Source organism: Hylobates moloch, unplaced genomic scaffold, assembly GCF_009828535.3.
Source record: "Hylobates moloch isolate HMO894 unplaced genomic scaffold, HMol_V3 SCAFFOLD_16, whole genome shotgun sequence".
In the NCBI taxonomy this organism is placed as follows: Eukaryota; Metazoa; Chordata; class Mammalia; order Primates; family Hylobatidae; genus Hylobates; species Hylobates moloch.
The window spans coordinates 57,523,942-57,535,335 of record NW_026652291.1 but is presented as its reverse complement, the minus strand read 5'-3'; the positions used below and the strand labels follow the sequence as shown (position 1 = coordinate 57,535,335).

Below are 11,394 nucleotides of genomic sequence, written 5' to 3'. Positions count from 1 at the left end.
ATACATAAATTGGTAGGAAGGGATAAAATTCCTTTCAGAATTTCAGACTGGGTGTGGTGGCTCACCCCTGTAATCCCAACACTGAAAGGCCGAGGTGGGAGGATCTCTTGAGGCCAGAAGTTCAAGAAAAGCCTGGGCAATGCAGTGAGATCCCATCTCTATGAAGATAAAAAATAGCCAGGCGTGGTGAGGCACGCCAGTAGTCCCAGCTACTTGGGAGGCTGAGACAGGAGGATCACTTGAACCCAAGAGTTTGAGAGTGTATACAGTGAGCTCTGATTGTGTCACTGCACTCCAGCCTGGGTGACAGAGCAAGAGCCAGTCTCAAAAAAAGAAAGGAAATCAGAAATAATTTCAATAAATAAATGTCAAAGGGAAATAGAAAATATTAGGGAAAATGGAGGTGAAAAGAAAATCATGATTAGAAAACCACAGTAATAATACTGCAGTCAAGATCCACGGATGAATGCTAAGATTAATCAGGAAAATGATATTTGCCTGGCCTCAAAAAACCTACCTCCAGATGTATAAATTTCTTTGATACCTCTCTCTTCTAAAGGTTTTCTTTCCTTCCCCTTGAGTATGGGCTGGACTTAGTGACCCGCTTCTAACAGAAGGTGTGGCAAAAATGCCTGGCAAATATCACTTTAACTTTAAAAGTGATCAAGGTTAACACCACCAGTTATAAGTTATGTTAATATCATATGCACCCAATAGGATGCAGTAGGAAAGCACATCATCTCTTGAATTCGTCCATTAAATCCATAATCTCAGCCTATTCATGAAAAAACAGAAAACAAAACCAAACTGAAGAATATTCTACAACATTCTTCACTCTTGTTGCCTAGGCTGGAGTGCAGTGGTGCGATACTCGGGAGGCTGGGGCAGGAGGATCACTGAGCCCTAGAGGCATGGGTTGCGGTGAGCTGTGATTGCACCACCACACTCCAGCTTGGGCAACAGACTGAGACCCTGTCTCAAGAATAAATAAATAAATAAATAAATTTATTTTTTAAAAGTGTCAAGATTTTGAAAAGACTGAAAATCTGTCTCAGTTGGAGACTGAGAAAACGTGATGACTAAATGCAATGTGGGATCCTGGACTGGCTTCTGGAACAAAACAAAGTCATTAGTGGAAAAATTGGGCAAATCCAAATCCTGACTGTAATTTAATTAACATTTTTAAATTAACTTACTGGTAATTTAATTAACAAATGTTAATTTCCTAGTTTTGATAAATGTAGCATGGTTATGTAAGATGTTAACATTAGAAGAAGCTGGGTGAAGGGTATCGAGGAGCACTTTGTACTATCTTTGCAACTCTTCTGTAAATCTTCCTTTTTTTTTATTTTTTTGAGATGGAATTTTGCTCTTGTTGCTGAGGCTGGAGTGCAATGGTGCAATCTCAGCTCACTGCAATCTCCACCTCCCGAGTTCAAGCGATTCTCCTGCCTCAGCCTCCAGAGTAGCTGGGATTACAGGTGCATACCACCACGCCCAGCTAATTTTTGTATTTTTAATAGAGACAGGGTTTCATCATGTTGGCCAGACTGGTTTTGAACTCCTGACCTCAGGTGATCTGCCCTCCTTGGCCTCCCAAAGTGCTGGGATTACAGGCACGAGCCACTGCGCCCAGCCTAAATCTTACATTATTAAAAAAGGATTAGGAGCCATTCTAGTGGGAAAGCACCAACACGGATATGTTCTTTGGGGATGTCATCTGTGTATTGGTTCCTGGTTCTTCTTTCAGACACATTGTAGGATACTTCCTCCCCATCCCTTGACATTAGGTATGGCCATGTGACTTGCTTTGCTTGTATTTATTAAATATGAGTGGAAGTGATGTGTTTTATTTCCAAGTGGAAGATTGAAGAGTTACTCACCACATGAATCACAGAGCTCAAAGTATGCGCAAAGTAGAGCAGGGCCTTCTCACTGACCCTTAACGGGCCATGTGGCATGATTCAGAAATAAATCTTTGCTATTTTAAGTTGTTGAGATTTTGGGATTGTTATGATAGCCTAACTTTAATATTTTAACTGATAAAGAAACATACCCATCGTTCTGGATGAGAAGATTAGGTATTTGGAGGGTGAGAGGAGGGAGAAGATCAAGAAAAACAACTAATGGGTATTAGGCTTAATACCTGGGTGGTGAAATAAACTGTACAACAAACCTCCATGACACAAGTTTATCTATGTAACAAACCTGCACTTGTATCCCTGAACTTAGAAAGAATACTAGTTTCACATTTTTTTGAAAACTGAAAAATTCAGTCCAGATTTTCTGATTGATTAAATATATACTAATAAATAAGACATTTATGAGAAAGAATAATGAGGTGATACTCGTACTGCCAGATAACAAAAAGAACAGTCAAGTTAGCACTTATTGAACATTACCATGTAAGTGTCACTGTTCTGTGTTTTACACCTTAACTCATTTAGTTCTTAAAACACTCCCATGAAGTAAACACCATTATTATGGCTGTTGTACAAATGGGGGAAAGGAGGCATGAAGATTTGAACTCAGGCAGTCTTATTCCAAGTCCGTGCTTTTTGCTGCTGTTACCCAGTCTCTCTAGAGTAGTGCTTCTCAAAACTTCTGAGATGAAGGACTAATCGTTCCTTTGTCTTTCTTTCTTCCTTCCTTCCTCCCTCCTGCCGTCCCTCTTTCTTTCTTTCTTTTTTTTTTTTTTGACAAGAGTTTCATTCTTGTTGCCCAGCCTGGAGTGCAATGGTGCGATCTTGGCTCACTGCAACCTCTGCCCCCCGAGTTCAAGTGATTCTTCTGCCTCAGCCTCCCAAGTAGCTGGGATTACAGGCGCCCGCCACCATGCGCAGCTAATTTTTTGTATTTTTAGTAGAGATGGGGTTTCACCATATTGGCCAGGCTCATCTCGAACTCCAAACCTCAGGTGATCCACCCACCTTGGCCTTTCAAAGTGCTGGGATTATAGACGTGAGCCACCATGCCTGGCCTGTTTTAATTTCTTATCTGTCATGGAATAATACTTTTATAAAATATAATCAAAATGGATTATTAAGAAAATGAAATTAAAAGGCACACAAAATACAAGCCTCCATTTTTATTATTAAATTTGTCAGATATTACTTTTTAAATTCCTATACAGTTTCTAAATGGTTACTCTCAACTTCCGTACTTATCTCATTATGAAACATTAACAATTTGTGAACTGGCACTAGTCCATGAACCAAACTTTGAGAATCTCTGCTCTAGATTTCAAAAACAGATGTGGATATATGTGTAAAAATTTGGTATATAAAAAAAGATGCTTTTCTAGATGGGTAGAAGAAAAGATTGTTCAAATGTCCTATGGTCTCACGATCTAGTGGTTATAACTGTAAAACTCATCCAGCCTTTGGGAGATCTGAAACTCCATTTAATGATAAGAACTTGAAGGATGTTTAATGTAAACCTAAATTGATTTTCCCTTCAACTCCCTTTGGGTACATAATTACTTTTACCTAGAATCTATTCTTGACTTTACTCATAACAATTATACCGTGACCTCACTGTCTTTCTCCAAGATGAGACAAAAAACACTTCAAGTGGGCCTGGCCAACAAGACTGAATCTATTGAGCCTATTGGTCAAGTTAGCCTTTGCTTAACTTTCCCCATCCCCTTCACTCCAGCCTTAGCTGGGATGCTTTTGTATAATTTTCAGAGCATGGAAGACAGACAAATAGAGCTTCCTCCTGCCATTGGCCCATGCTTTTAGGGGAGCAAAAGGCAAAAGATTGAAATCAGTGACTAGGATGATGCCATGCCATGGTTCGCTGCAGGATTTCTGGCAAGGATTATGGATCGTAAATTTCAAAATACCATAACTAGGACTTCTAGTCACAAGGTAGATGGGGAAATGATGGTCCAGAAGGTATATTTCGAGGCTTGGCATGAGGCACATAAGAGAAGATAGAAGCATGGCCTGTCAGCTGATGTCATCATCCTCTGGTCAGGATGGAAACCAGGGCATTGGATAGAAATAAAGTCAAGTCCCTCGGGTGATTTCTCCATGTAAAACCTGAAATCAGGGTACAGTGAGAGCAAAACTCAGTGCCCTTTAACTCCCTAAGGCTTCAAAACTCATTTCTAGACCAGAGTGTAGTGGTATTTCTCCGAGAGAAACCTACCAAACCAGGACAAAATCCCTGTAATAGCCTTCACTTGTCTCCTACAAGTCCTTGAATTCTTGGCCACGGAAGACATTTCCTTCTTCTTTAACCCTTAGAAAGAAAGGGCCTGAGGAAACTAAAGTCACTGGTTTCAATCTTTTGCCTTTTGCTCTCCTAAAAGCATGGGCCAAGGGCAGGAGGAAGCTCTAGTTGTCTGTCTTCCATGCTCTGAAAATTCTACAAAACACCCCAGCTAAGGCTGGAGTAACAGAGAGGAGGAAAGTTAAGCAAAGGCTAAACTGCTCAATAGATTCTTCCATATGATTGAATTTTAGGAATATAATAAAGTTCTTTTATGGGCCGGGCACGATGGCTGACGCCTGTAATCCCAGAACTTTAGGAGGCTGAGGTGTGCAGATCACCTGAGGTCAGGAGTTTGAGACCCACCTGGCCAACATGCTGAAACTTCATCTCTACTAAAATACAAAAATTAGCCGGGCGCGGTGGTGGGCACCTGTAATCCCAGCTACTCAGGAGGCTGAGGCAGGAGAATCGCTTGAACCCAGGAAGCAGAGGTTGCACTGAGCCGAGATCGCGCCACTGCACTCCAGCCTAAGTGACAGAGCCAGACTCTGTCTCAAAAAAAAAAAAAAAAAAGGTTTTTTACTTAAGAAAATCAGAGTTCATGGCTATGATTGTGACACCTCTCAGTTAGTTTTAATCTTTGTGAATTTCAATTTGAGAGAGAGTAAGACACTTTCGTGATCTCTTCTGAGAATGCCAATTACCATATTGACTAAAGTTGAAAGTTGTGTCAGAAGTTGGGAAAACCAGAAGGTTTGTTCCGCTTTCAATGGCTTGGCTCCTCACCTCTCATCTGGGTAGTTCTTTTTTTTTTTTCAGACAGAGTCTCGCTCTGTCGCCCAGGCTGGAGTGCAGTGGTGAGATCTCGGCTCACTGCAAGCTCTGCCTCCCGGGTTCACGCCATTCTCCTGCTTCAGCCTCCCAAGTAGCTGGGACTACAGGTGCCCACTGCCATACCTGGCTAATTTTTTGTATTTTTTAGTAGAGACAGGGTTTCACCGTGTTAGCCAGGATGGTCTCGATCTCCTGACCTCATGATCCGCCCGCCTCGGCCTCCCAAAGTGTTGGGATTACAAGCATGAGCCACCATGCCCGGCCTCCTCTGGATAGTTCTGAGAAAAGGGCTGTCTCTGTGACAGAAACATAGCTCTTTCTAAATGCCCTGATGCATGACTGACTTATTCTCCCTCCCTCATTCTTTCCCGATGAACTGAAAGGTCTTCCATGCTCTGTTCAAATTGAATGTTGGCCAACATCACTCTCATTCCTCCTCCTGGCAAGAATGGCATCCCAGGGTCCTAGGGCCCACGAGTGATGCAAGAATTCTAAAATCTAGTTTCAAAAGAGTACCTACTAAAGATTTCATTCACTTTCTTGTGGTTCTAGTAAGGATTAATGTTAAATAAGAAGAGACACACATTAGAATGTACATATACATATACATAGAATATCCTCCTGTTCTAAATCCACATGAGAACACAGGCAGGCCTACACTTGAGATTTTTTGACACTTCATTTTTATAATGATCAAGAAATTATTAATTTTATAATTATTAAAAGCTACCAGTGTCTTCAGGCTTTGCATCTCTAGCACAAGGGGTATCATTTTTCCCCTGAGTGGCACATCTTCATTCCCAGTTCAGAAAGTACACATTGCCCTGCACGTCTCCCACGGCAAGCTGCAGGGTGGAGTTAGCGCCCAGCCAAGGTTCCAGGCAGCTCACTGACCCTTCACATTGGAACAGGCCCAGCTACGATGGGAACAAAAACAGAGGAGGTCAGGGCTACAAGCCTAGGGCCTTCTTACTAACTTATTTTTTCTCACATTAATGCCTTTTATTTAGAAACAGGTTAGTCATACATTGCAAGTGATTGAAGAAAACAGAATTTTGATCTTTTGCCCTTTCTTACTCTAAGTTTGCTGTCTTGTGACATCCCTTTGGGATAGGTGTGCGTGAGCACGTGCGCGCGCACACACACACACACACACACACACACGCTTACCAGCTGCATACTGGGTCTCTCCCATAGCTTAACATCTCTGTCCTTTGAAGCTGTCACCAGCAACTCGGGTAGCACATGGAGGGCTGTGACAGAGCCCGAGTGAATCTCAAAAAGGAAAGGGGAGAGCAGGATGGTGAGCTCTCAGGGCCCCTCCTCAGAGAAGCATCACAGTGTGCTGTGTCAGACCTAGAGCCCTCCTCCCCTAGTATTTCTTTTTTTTTTTTTTTGAAACGGAGTCTCGCTCTGTCGCCCAGGCTGGAGTGCAGTGGCGTGATCTCGTCTCACTGCAAGCTCCGCCTCCCGGGTTCACACCATTCTCCTGCCTCAGCCTCCTGAGTAGCTGGGACTACAGGCACCCGCCACCATGCCCAGCTAATTTTTTGTATTTTTTAGTAGAGACGGGGTTTCACCGTGTTAGCCAGGATGGTCTTGATCTCCTGACCTCATTATCTGCCCGCCTCGGCCTCCCAAAGTGCTGGGATTACAGGCATGAGCCACTGCTCCCAGCCCTCCCCTAGTATGTCTGACCCTTCCTTCAAACTCACCTTTCTACGCTGCCGTGTCTTTAGCTGTGGTGTTGGCTCGCTGTCCATGCTGGCATCAGTATCCATGCTGGCATCAGATTCCCTGCAGGTAGATGGGTCTGTCCCTGGAGTTTGGGTTTCTGGAGTGTTTGCTTTTTTCTGCCAGATGTTACCTGTGGTCCATTCTCCTTCTGGGCTGCATTTGGCCAGGTTCCACAGCATCCCATTAGAGCCGGCACACAAAAATGAGGACTCTGCCATTTTAAGGACAGAATTAGAGCCAAGTCTCAGGGATCTGCCATCCACCCTGGGCCATCTCCCGGCTCCTCAGTCCTCCTGTTACCACTCACCAGATTCAGGTTTGGCTTGAGTTATCGATATTAGGGTCCTACTAGGATTCTCTAAGTTTATATCAAAGTTCAGGCTCTCTTCAAACTCTCCTGATTCCTTTTGCCTCTGTGAAAGGATAGATAATTTTGTTTAGCCTACCCATATGAGTCAACTTGTACCAGACAAAGCAACAGTTTTCTGCTCTGGGCTGGTCAGGAATTTTTTTCTTTTTAACTATAACTTAGATACAATCAAGTGCGCAATCTTTCTTTTTTTTTTTTTCTGAGATGGAGTCTCACTCTGTCGCCCAGGCTGGAGTGCAGTGGCGTGATCTCGGTTCACTGCAACCTCTGCCTCCTGGGTTCAAGCGATTATCCTGCCTCAGCCTCCCAAGTAGCTGGGACCACCGGCGCGCACCACCACACTCAGCTGATTTTTTTATTTTTAGTAGAGATGGGGTTTCACCATGTGGGCCAGGCTGGTCTCGAACTCCTGGCCTCAGGTGATCCACTGGCCTTGGCCTCCCAAAGTGCTGGGATTACAGGCGTGAGCCACTACACCTGGCTAAGTGAACAAATCTTAAATGTACATCGCGATGTATTTTTACATGTGCATCCACCCATGCAGTCACCCCACAGATCAAGATGTAGAGCATTTCCATCACCTCAGAAAATTGCCCTTATGTCCCTTTCCCATCAATACCAGACCATCACCACAAAAGCTAACAATATTCTAATGTCTGTCGACTGAAATTAGTCTTGCTTGTTCTTGAACTTCATTTAGGTGAAATCATATAGTATGTACTCCTTTGTAACTGGCTTCCTTTGCTCAGAATAATGCCTACGAGGTATGTCTGTATTATTCCATTCATCAGCATGCAGTATCACATTAATTTTTTTGCCATGTAGCATTCCATTGTATAAATATACCACAAATTATTTATCCCCTTTCTATTTATTAATATTTAGCTATGATGAATAGAGCTGCTATGAAGATTCTTGTACCCAGCTTTGCAGAACATATGTACTCCCTTCTCTTGGGTATATATTTAGGAGTGGAATCACTGGGTCATGAATAGGCTTTAGTAGATAACTTTAGTGGGTAGCAGGTCAGGATTTAATAATCTTCCCAATAACACGCAGCTCCCAGGAACCTGCATTTGAAGTGAACAGCTAGCTTTGGCACACTCAATCCAAAAAGTGTTGAACATCTATTAAGTAACTGCTAAGTATGATGACAAAAACAAGATGTAGTCCTTGCCCTCAAGATGCTATTATTCATAGAGGCAAGACAAGAGAGACACGGGAAAAAATGCAATTGAGAAAACTTCTAGGTTTATGGTTTCCCACAGCTTTCTAAAATAGTAGAGTCCTTTCTTGTACCAGTGAAATCTTACATAGGAACCCAATATACAATGTCCTAAATTAGAACTGCCCCAGTTGAAGGAGGATAGGAGGATTTGCAGCCCACTGCCTTTCCCTTCCCTATCCTCCACGACGGGCACCAAGGTGTGAAAACACTGGTCCTAGAAGAACGTTTGCTTTAGCACACACTCAAATAGGACTTACCAAGAAAGAAAGAACTCCAGGATCCTTGGGCTGCAGGACAAATATGCCATACTCCTTGTGGGTGGACAATATCATAGGCTTGTCTGTATAGCTGCTCCTGGTTTGTAAGAAAGGAATAGGTTAAGCCCAGGATTTAAAGAGGTAAAGAGAAGAACATCTCTCTTTAAGACTCCAGAGTTTTCTTCTAAGTTAGACTCAACCTCAGGATAACCACTAACTCATGTTTCCTTTTTCTCCAGCTCAGGAGGAAATGGCATTTTGGATCTTACCAGATTTCAGATGGAGCATCCCCTGGCTTCATGCAAAGTAACTTCAAATCCGCTTTGGCCAAGATGAGAAAGTGACCATCAGGAGCCCAACCCAGACTTGTCAGCACCCCTAAGTCCTCCTGTAGAATTCGGTTCAGGTGAAGACTAGCTCAAAAAAGTACATGGACAGAGGAAGATCCTATTTTAGTTAACCTCTCTCAGGCTCCTCAATCCCACATGAATTCCTCAGGAACGAAGTATAAAGCAGGATGTATTACCTTCCCTGAAACTCCTGTTCCACTTCCTGGTATTTTTAGCATTAGTATTCATCAGTGCCATCCCATTACTTGCTCAAACTAGGAATCTCTGACATTCTTGGCTTTTCCTTCCCTCTCTACCTCCAACTCACCAGTAAGGTCTGTGGATGTAACACATGCCTAAATCTGCATCTCCCCTTCTCGTCTCCATAGCCTCAGGCCCACATTATGTCTTTCCTAGGCTATAGCTACAGGTGTAAACGTGGTCTCCTTACCTTTAGTATCTCTCTACTACCATCCATCTTCCATACTGCCACCAGAGTTCTCTTTATAAAATCCAGATCATTATTCTACCAAAAATTCCTAGCACTGTGCCCTCTACAGCCTGACCCCAGTTTATCTATTCAATTCCATTTCCCTTACTCCCACCAGGAATCCAAGGAGCTGGCTATACCCAGAATATACTACACACTCTCAGCATCTCCATATCTTCTGTACATGTTCCTTCATCTTCCTGAAACACTGTTCCCTTCTCTTACTGGTCCAGAAAACTCCTACTCATTCTGTAAGTGTCCAACCTTAAATACCAACTCCTTCCCACAATTTCTCAAATTTTGAAGCCCCAGGAATGTGTGTGTGTGTGTGTGTGTGTGTGTGTGTGTGTATCTTCATTATAGCACTAGTCAGTCTGAATAGTGCTGGTGGTTTAATTATATGCATATTCCTCTACTGTGAGCTTCCTTAATTAAAGGATGAATTTCATCTGTAACTGATTCATACTGCCTGGCCCAGAGCTTGGCATCAAGTAGGCACCTGAGAATTATTCATTTACATTGCCATGGACAAAAGCAGAAAATAATGTCCCGCTCAGTAACTAACATCCAATTGACCTAGTTCAGAAGCAGAAGTGCAGTGATTTGGGTAAAATGCCAGGAGTGAGGAGACTGCTGTTTCTATCCCATTAACCCATCAGCCTGTTTCACCTCAAATTTCCGGGTGCCGGACCCTTCCGCAGTTTCACTTGCCACTCGCTGATTTTCTCATCAGCACTGAGGACAAAAAAGATGCGTGCCGAGGACCAGATCAGAGCACCAATGTGGCCTGGAGCCTGGTGTACACAACAAGTTCAGTTCAGTGCTTCTGATGAGCCAGGATGCACCATCTTTTCCCTCCCAGGCACATATGCAACCTCTAACGCCCAGCCGGGGTAGAATTCACACACACAAAGAACCAAGGGTTCACCGACTCACCCGTGCTGTGGCCACAGCCTTAGCTTCCTGCCACAAGATTAGTTCCCCAGCTTGATTTCCAGATACTGCCATGGAACCATCTGGTGCCCAAGCCACAGCAGTGATGGCTGCAGAACTCCTTGGTACACATGTGTCATCTGGAGAAGAAAGGAAGTGTTTCATTAGGAGCTGGGATACTGCTGGGATAAGAGATATCAGGCCACCCTTGACCTTTTTTTGTGCCAGTAACACACCCTGTCTCTCTCCAAGCCTCACTCACCTGCTTCCTTAGGAACCTGCCAGAGCCGTACAGAACCATCCTCAGAGGCGGTCAGCATGAGGCCTGAGGTTTCTGAAACAGCAGCAGCACAGACTGGGCCACTGTGTCCCAGGAGGGTGTGGGTTTGGCACACCTAGGAGGAAGGGATGGAGAGGGGCTCATGGGAGTGAGCACAACAGAAGGTTATTCCACATACCTTCCCCACCTCCCTTGACTCTGGTCCTTGCAGGAACTCACCAGGAGTGGATGCCATAACCGTGTGGCCCCATCTAGCCCGATGGTTACCACCAGAAGCTCTGACCCAGGCTGTCCAGCTGACAAGACACAAAGACTGAGTCAGAGGAAGGGACGGAGCAGGGGAGAAAAGAAGAGGCAGCAGGGAAGGGGAGGTGGCTGATGTTTTGTTACCTGCACGGGGCTCCATGGCAGCTGCACAGTGGCTAATGGGTCCTGAGTGAGCAGGGATGCTGGTCAGCTCCACGCCTTGATGGTCCCACACTTTCAAGGTCCCATCCCGGCCCACAGACACCACGTGCTCCTCCTGCCCACAGAGCACAAGATCAGAGCAGAGTTATATTGAGCAGGACATGGGAAACAGAACTCCCTCCACAGAGGTGGGCTGAGCATTAGGAGCATGGAAGATGTCAATGACGGAGGAGAACTCAGGACAGTGGGGTTGGGTGGCTCAGGACAGTGGGGTTGGGTGGCTCAAGTTCATGATACCAAGAGGCTG

At 44.2% G+C, this 11,394-nt stretch overlaps 1 protein-coding gene across 1 annotated transcript in view; it reads right to left on the bottom strand.

Moving 5' to 3' along the window:
* Window positions 1-2,956: 2,956 nt before the first annotated feature.
* TEP1 (telomerase associated protein 1) overlaps window positions 2,957-11,394 on the bottom strand; it is a 63,574-nt gene continuing 55,136 nt past the window's right edge. The window contains exons 45-55 of the mRNA XM_058429395.1: window positions 11,070-11,202; window positions 10,899-10,975; window positions 10,662-10,794; window positions 10,403-10,539; window positions 10,136-10,260; window positions 8,917-9,060; window positions 8,648-8,744; window positions 7,100-7,205; window positions 6,771-7,003; window positions 6,226-6,330; window positions 2,957-5,972 (exon numbers count right to left, since the gene is read on the bottom strand). Of these exons, the coding sequence (XP_058285378.1) occupies window positions 5,850-5,972; window positions 6,226-6,330; window positions 6,771-7,003; window positions 7,100-7,205; window positions 8,648-8,744; window positions 8,917-9,060; window positions 10,136-10,260; window positions 10,403-10,539; window positions 10,662-10,794; window positions 10,899-10,975; window positions 11,070-11,202 (1,413 nt within the window). The 3' untranslated portion in view covers window positions 2,957-5,849. The remainder of the gene's footprint in view (window positions 5,973-6,225; window positions 6,331-6,770; window positions 7,004-7,099; window positions 7,206-8,647; window positions 8,745-8,916; window positions 9,061-10,135; window positions 10,261-10,402; window positions 10,540-10,661; window positions 10,795-10,898; window positions 10,976-11,069; window positions 11,203-11,394) is intronic.